General features: G+C 45.3%; 1 protein-coding gene across 1 annotated transcript; it reads right to left on the bottom strand.

The window, feature by feature from the left end:
- Nucleotides 1-737: 737 nt before the first annotated feature.
- On the bottom strand, nucleotides 738-2173 carry Zg16 (zymogen granule protein 16). The gene is made up of 3 exons (XM_047532725.1): nucleotides 2119-2173; nucleotides 1805-1937; nucleotides 738-1053 (listed from the first exon to the last, which is right to left on the bottom strand). The coding sequence occupies exons 1-3, from the start codon at nucleotides 2171-2173 to the stop codon at nucleotides 738-740; spliced, it is 504 nt and encodes a 167-aa protein (XP_047388681.1).
- Nucleotides 2174-7200: the final 5027 nt, after the last annotated feature.

Below are 7200 nucleotides of genomic sequence, written 5' to 3'. Positions count from 1 at the left end.
ATGAAAATCTTTCCTTTTTGGAATTTCCTTTTTGAGCATGGTGCTGACACACGTCTACACTGTTGGGGAGGTGGTGGCTGCCTGAGGAAAGAATCCCAGTTCCAAGAGCGGTAAATAAGGATGTCCGGACTTATGGGTGATAATGGGAAGAACTGGGCTGGGATAATAGGGCAGAGTCCTTTAGCACAAATTTAGGCTAAACTTCAGGAGTTAGGTGGATTCTAGAAAAGAACAAAAGATAATGGTCCAGGATTACCACATGTATTGACCGGGTTCAGGTCAATAGAGTGAGGTGATATTCTTCTAGCTGAGAAGCACTTTTTTTCAAAAGAAGGACCAGGGGAGAGGAGAGCTGAGAAACAGGACACCTCAGGTTTGGACAATAAACCACAACTAGGTCTTACCCTAGCCTCAGCCTATTTGGGTAAGCACTCTAAGGAACTATCCTTGAGAAGAGTTGGCACAAGTCAGAAAATATCTCCTCTTGGTAAATTATAAAGAAAAACCCAGGATCTTAAAATTCCCTTCCTCATCCTCCCACTTTTCCCAGATTAATGCCCAACAGAGAGTCAGAAATGTGATGGCATGTTCCCACCAAAATCAGGAGGTAGATCCCAGGCAGAGACACCCACATACATGCTAGTTTTAACGATGTTTAACCTTTTATTAAGCCAACTGAATGGGGGTTATTATAAGGGAGTTCTCAGTGTCCTGTGTCCCAAGGAGGAGGCTGGAGCTCAGCAGCTGCTGCAGTCACTGGGGTAGACATCCCAGTGCAGGCCAATGGCATCAATGAGAGAACCAGCTCGGCCACTGATGAATCGAAGTACAGTGTTGGGGTACAAGGGCACAGCGTTGAAACTCGTGCCTGTGTCTTTCCCAAAAGGCAGGTAGCGGCCCTTGTCTGTCACAAAGACCAGCTTCCTCAGATAGTTCTTGTATTTGCCAGACACCTGAATCACTGACTCCCCAGGGTGCAGGAAGATTTCCTCCAGGTCTCCTGACTTGCCACCCACATAGTCGCTCCACACCTTGCCATAGCGCACCTGGAGACTGGGGACAAGAGGAGAAGGAAGGAAGACACTGAATAGGGCATCACAACTCAGGATCTCTGGGCCTACATGCTGAGACCTTCAAACTGGTGATGTGACATTTCTAGTCCTCTAGAATGTAAACCATATGAGCCCTAGAAGATCACACACGGAATTTCAACTCCTCATTTTGCCAACAAACAGCCTCAGAGGGAAAAGAAGTTGCCCAGAATCACCCAGACAACAGTGTCAGAACTTGAATTTGGAGTCTGGGGTTCTACCATGTCCCCAACCCCCATTGAAAGAAGCAAAGGATTTTCAAACATCTGAAAGTCCCATGCTGGAGAAGGAAGAGACTTGTCAGTATAGTCTCAGGATGCAGAACCTGGATCAGAAGGAGACACATTTTGGCTCTGCATATGATAAATTCCCAACTCTATGAAAGAAATATGGCTATCTCAGGGGAGAAACAAAGCAAAGATGGAGGATGCCTAACAGTAATATTGCAAAGGAGCCCCCCTCAGAGGGGCCTGACCTAGACAATTTCCAGGCCCCTGAGAGTTTTGGTTATCTGATTTTGCCAAGGACATGTGTGTTGGGGGAGGTAAGAGTGGTGACAGATCTAGAATCCAGCTCCTCTAACAATTAATTGTTCACCATATCCTGTTTTACCTCTGACTTGCTGATTGAAACAGATGTGATCCAAAGTTAATGAGAACTTTCCAACTTGTTAAGATCCAAGAGGGTCCCCAAACCACAGAAACTCATCTTACCCTACAATGTAGTATCGACTGACACGGACACGAAGGGCAGTGATGGGGCCTTCCAGCTGGTTGCCAGAATGGGAGAATCGCTGTCCTCCACCACCTCCATACTCTCCGTTATAGGAGGAGGACCTAGCCTGAACTGGAGGGAAGAGAAGGAGTTGGAGGGAGAAATCCCCGGGGAACTCAGTTGCTCCCCACCACGCTGTTCCTCCCATGACTGTGCCCACCACCCCAAGCCAGCCTATAAAAGTCTTGGTCAACAGCAGTGCAGGGGCTGCCTTCCCAGAACCCCATTACCAGGCTTGTGGCATCACACTTACTGGCATTGGCAGAGGCTGAGGCACAAAGAAGGGCGAGGATCGCAATCGTCAACATTCTGGGGCTGGAGTGGGAAGAGAGGAAAAATGAGGCTGTATCCTTTTCCTGCTGGACTTCATGTACCCAGGCATCCCTGGGTTTCCAGTTTAGACTTGGATTTTTCAATCCTTCAATTCAGACCTTGCCAGCTTAGACTTGAGCCTAAAGAAGACTGTTCATCTGTGGTTTGTTCTTTCCTTCCAAACACTCACTGTCTTCTGGGTCCCTAATCCCTCTGGGTTTCTCTGGTCTGCTAATGCCAGTTTTCTTTCTCCCTTCCAAACCAAAAGATCAGTTCTAACTCTGTCCAGATTTTAAGGTGAGTCAAGCCCCATTCCATCTTGGCGCAGAGCAGTGTTCTTTTTTTTTTTGCGGTGCTGGGGATCGAACCCAGGGCTTTGGGCTTGCAAGGCAAGCATCTACCGACTGAGCTATCTCCCCAGCCCCCAGAGCAATGTTCTTAGGAGGAAGTAGAGGACATCTCCAAAGCATAGAGAGGGTTGAGTTTACCAAACCAGAAACTGAGTAAAACCTAACTGAATTTGGTCAGTTGATAGATTAGCCTGGTTTATGGAGCATTTGGGGCATGATTAAATCCCTAGCTTTACCCTGGTCTCAAATTGGAAAGAAAGGAGTATTTTAGAGGTACCTCTGTGTCACCTGGAGATTGAAGTGGTAGTAGAAGAGACTACTGGTACCAGCATCCAAGGTGGAACTGGATAGATGGAGAAGTTACAGAAAGAATTGGGATGCGCTCAAGACATTAGACCCCGGGGAACCCGGTCCACTTGTCATAACCCTTTCTCCATAACATAAACCTGACCATTTCTCTGAGCATCACAAGTGTCCCCATTCCTTTGGCTGAAATCAGGCATATGTGCACCCAAGTAGCTCAGATTCAGGTGTCCCACCTAACTGACAAGTCCCCCCTGTTATTCAATCCAGACAACCTCTTATCCAGCTTAGATTTGAAAAACTCCCAGCTCAGATTCAAGCATCCTGTCACCCCTCACCTGGCGTTTTCAGATGCAAAATAATCTCCCAGAAACTTTCAGATCTTTTATACCAGGTCCAAGCCCTTCCCCTGCTCTTTATCGTGAGAACCTCACCTCCTGAATAAACATGATCAACCTCTTAGGATCAGGTGTCAGGCAGGGTCTGGAACATCTTATCCTGCCCTTCCCCCTAGGGTTACAGGTGGCAAGGTGGGGTCCACTCTGGACCAAGTGCCAAATCTCTGGAGGGGCAAGATAAACTTCAGAAAAGTCACCAAAGGGCCAGCAACTTTGGGTTGCTACAAAATAGATAATCACCTGTGGGGTGTAATCTAAGGAGCTCTGTGGAAGGTTCTCCCTCCCCTAAATGGTTTGTGGGGCTCTCCCCTGAAATTTGCTCTTTGTCAGAATAACCATTACCCTCTCTGGGCATTTGAAATATAAGTTCTTCCAGAAAGAAAATGCACTCCCAATACCTTCTACTGAACGGTGTATACTATTTGCCTGACAATTTTCTCTCTTCCTTCCCTGTTATTTTATTACAATAAATCCAAACATATGGTGAAGTTCAAGGACTTAGGTTGTGAACACCCATATGACCCCCTTATGGACTAATATTTTGCTGTACTTGCTTTTTCCCTTGTCCATTCATCTATCTATCCTCCGTCAGTCTGAGAAAGGTCATTTGGGGCTGTAGGTGGACCTTTCACTTACAGAACCCCTCTCCCAGACACAGAGTCAGTCCAGTGGGCAAATAGGCAGCTAAGGAACCAAGGATATGCAGGTCTTCCTCAGCCAGTAGTTCTGCACTTGGACCCTCGGGATTCTGGGACACCAAGGCCCAAACAAGGCAATTGCTACTTTTCTTAGGCCTTGAAACAATGTCAGATTACTTCTCTCTTTAGGCCCTTCTGTCCTAGAACTGAGTTCTCTAGATCTAAAATTCCTAGAACCAGCCCCTAGTGCCTGACCCTCTGACCCCTGAGAGTCAGCAGGGCCTTCCAAGTGGAGAGAAGGATCAGGGGTGTTGCGGGGTATTCTACACCCACATCCTTTTTATTTATGTATTTGGTTTTTTCCCCTGGTACAAGAGATCAAACCCAGGGCCTCATGCAGGCTAAGCAAGTACCCTACCTCTGAGGATGTACATCCCAAGCCCATTTTTTATTTATTTTGAGACAGGGTCTCACTAAGTTGCTGAGGGTCTGGCTCACTGAGCTGCCAAGGCTGGCCTTGAACTTGCAATCCTCCTGCCTCAGCCTCCCATGTTGCTGGAATTATAGGCTGGTGCCACTGCACCCAGCTTGTGTCAGTACTTAATGACTAGTAGCTGGGCGTTCAGTACACCCCACCCATCCCTACAGGCTCACCATCTGGGGCTGAGGATTTGTCCACTTAGCAAAGGGAGACCTGCCCTGAGGAGCCGGAATTAGGGTGGGGCTTGGATGAGGAGATTCCTGGAGTGAAGCTGTTGTTTCATCTCTCCTCCCATCTCCTTTTCTCCAGGTTGAAGATAAGCTATCCTTGATGTCCTAACTTTTTCCTTATTCCAATTGTTTTATTTTGTTGTGTCCCTTACTCTCTCAGTTTGCCTTTCTTTGCCAGTTCTTTTTTGCCTTTGCAGACAGTAGGCTGTGCTCTGCTGAGTTACTCCATGTACAGAACAGCAGTTTTCAGGCTGTGTCTGAACCTTTATTACTCATTTTGTAAAGCTATAGTTTGCCATAAGCTATTCCATTTTGAGTTTAAGTGCTGAGGTGGAATGACCCTATACCTTGTTTGTACAAGTAAACAATCACCATCTGCCAGGCGCAACCATAAGGCATAAACCTATAAATAAATTAATCATGCTAATAAGAATAACTACCTGTGAATTTATCAAATTAATCAGAAGCACATGGATGCATGGGCATATCAAACTCATATCAGAAAAACCAGGCTTATCGAACACACCAGACCACCACTTCAGCCCCCTCACTTGAGACCCATAAAAGGAGGGGCACCCTGAGACTGGACATGGCAGTACCTTGACCCCCATCACCTGGTCACTTGTCATAAACCTTACCCAGGAAAATTGCCACACCAATGAACCTCTGAATCTCTGTCCTCAGACTTTAGCAGAGAATTGCTTCTCATTCCTTTGACAACCATGCAAGTCCCACACCAAGTTGACACCTCAAGCTGACGTTGTGAAACTGCAGCCCTTCCCTCCATCCAGACCTTGGTGTAGAATAAGTTCCTGTGCTTTGACAGCTCTGAGCTCTGACCAAGTGTTTTGACTGGTTGGTAGTCTTATCTGACCACCTACCACCTCTTTGCATTCATATCTGCTCTCTGCCTTTGTTCTCAGTTAGGCCTTTGGAACCCCTGTGGCTGCTTTAACCCTTTCTTAGTCTTTCCATATACATATATATGAAACCATGATCCAAAATAAACTTTTTCTCCCCTAATTTGTTCTTGTTTGGTATTCTGGTCACAGTGATACAAAGCTGACTGAAACACCCAGATAGTAAAGGGAGTCCTGCCCTGTGGAGGATATCCTAATGTTTACATACACACACACACACATATATATATATGTATATATATGTGATGCAAAGTGTGTTATTGACTTGAATGTTAGGATTGGAATAAAAGAACCTCTGATTGCCTGGTTTATGACTACTAGGTGACCCAGAAGTGTTCAGTGAACTGCTACTGATGAAAGTGGTTATAACCTGTGAATTTATTTTTATTTAATAAATTCTGACATTGTGGAAAAACACAAATGTGTTTGGTCTATGTTAATGATATAGTACACTCACAACACCCTTTATGTCCTGATCTTTACCTTCATCCCCTGCTCTTGAGGGGTTTTCTTTTTTATTTCTTTCTTTCTTTTCTTTTTCTTTTCCTTTCCTTCCCCCCCTCCCTTCTTCCCTCCCTCCCTCCCTCCCTTCCTTCCTTCCTTCCTTCCTTCCTTCCTCCCTTCCTTCCTTTCTCTCTGGGGATTAAGTTCATACTAGGCAAGTACTCTTTCACTAAGTTACAAACTCAGCCCCCTTTTACTTTTTCTTTTGTGACAGGTCTCCCTAAATTGTCCAGATTGGCCTTGAATTTGTCATCCTCTTGTTTAGGAGTTTAGCTGGGATTACAGATGTGTCACCACACCTGGCTAGGTTTTTTTCCCTTATATTCCTTCTCTCCATGCCCTTTTCCTTGTCTCTCTTCTTCCTTGCTTCTGTGTCTCTCCTAGATGCTCCCTCTAGCTCTTTCCTCTCTTACTACTTTCTGTCTCTCCTTATTAGGGGCACACCACACAGTCTGTAAGCAAACTCATGAAAGTTCAAATGGCACCCCAGAGAGGTGTGCGGTGAGCACCTCAGGAGAATGCCCTCATGTCCAGTCATGACACAGCCAGACCCCAAGTCTTCAGCAGCTCCTTTCCTAAGTACAAGAGATGTTCCTCCAGCAAAGGGATCTCATAGCCCCTGTCTATTCCAGAGACCAGGAAGGCCACCATTTAGCTACTGTGGGTATCTCCAGAGTCTACTCTTGTCATGGGAGAAGAGACATCTCCAAAGAAGGGTCCAAGGAGTTGCCAGAGAGATGGGGGAACTCGACTCAGGAGTCGGTGGTTCTTGGCTTTTATGATGGAAAGTAATTTCAGTGTGTGTCAATCAAAGGCATAGACAGAGTTTTATTAAGGAAAGAAGATTAACATATTCAAGGGAGAATGTGGGCCAACTTGAGAATGAGAGATGTGGTTTGGGGGTTTCCTGTTTCCTTTTTTTGAATATAAATAAATATATATATTTATTCATAATATATATATATATTTATTCATACACATTCTTGACCCAAAGGATATATTACTTCAAAGTGGGAATAAAGAGAAAGCAGGACTTTTTATGTTTAATATATAGAGATATATATGCATGTATATTATTAGTTCATTATACATAGGGTAATACTGTCTGTTTCATTCTTTCTGTCCCCCACCCCCTCCCACCCATTTTCCTCTACACCATTCAAAGTTCCTTCATTCTTCTCTTCCCCCTGCCACCCCAC

Source organism: Sciurus carolinensis, chromosome 18 (genome assembly GCF_902686445.1).
Source record: "Sciurus carolinensis chromosome 18, mSciCar1.2, whole genome shotgun sequence".
Lineage (NCBI taxonomy): Eukaryota > Metazoa > Chordata > Mammalia > Rodentia > Sciuridae > Sciurus > Sciurus carolinensis.
The sequence above is the reverse complement of the archived record's forward strand: the minus strand, read 5'-3'. Positions and strand labels throughout refer to the sequence as shown.

Coding starts and splice junctions, on each gene's coding strand:
- Zg16 (XM_047532725.1), bottom strand. CDS start 2,173: ATGTTGACGATTGCGATCCTCGCCCTTCTTTGTGCCTCAGCCTCTGCC. Junction 1,938..2,118: donor CTCAGCCTCTGCCAATGCCA/GTAAGTGTGATG, acceptor TCTTCCCTCCAG/TTCAGGCTAGGTCCTCCTCC. Junction 1,054..1,804: donor AGTCGATACTACATTGTAGG/GTAAGATGAGTT, acceptor TCTTGTCCCCAG/TCTCCAGGTGCGCTATGGCA.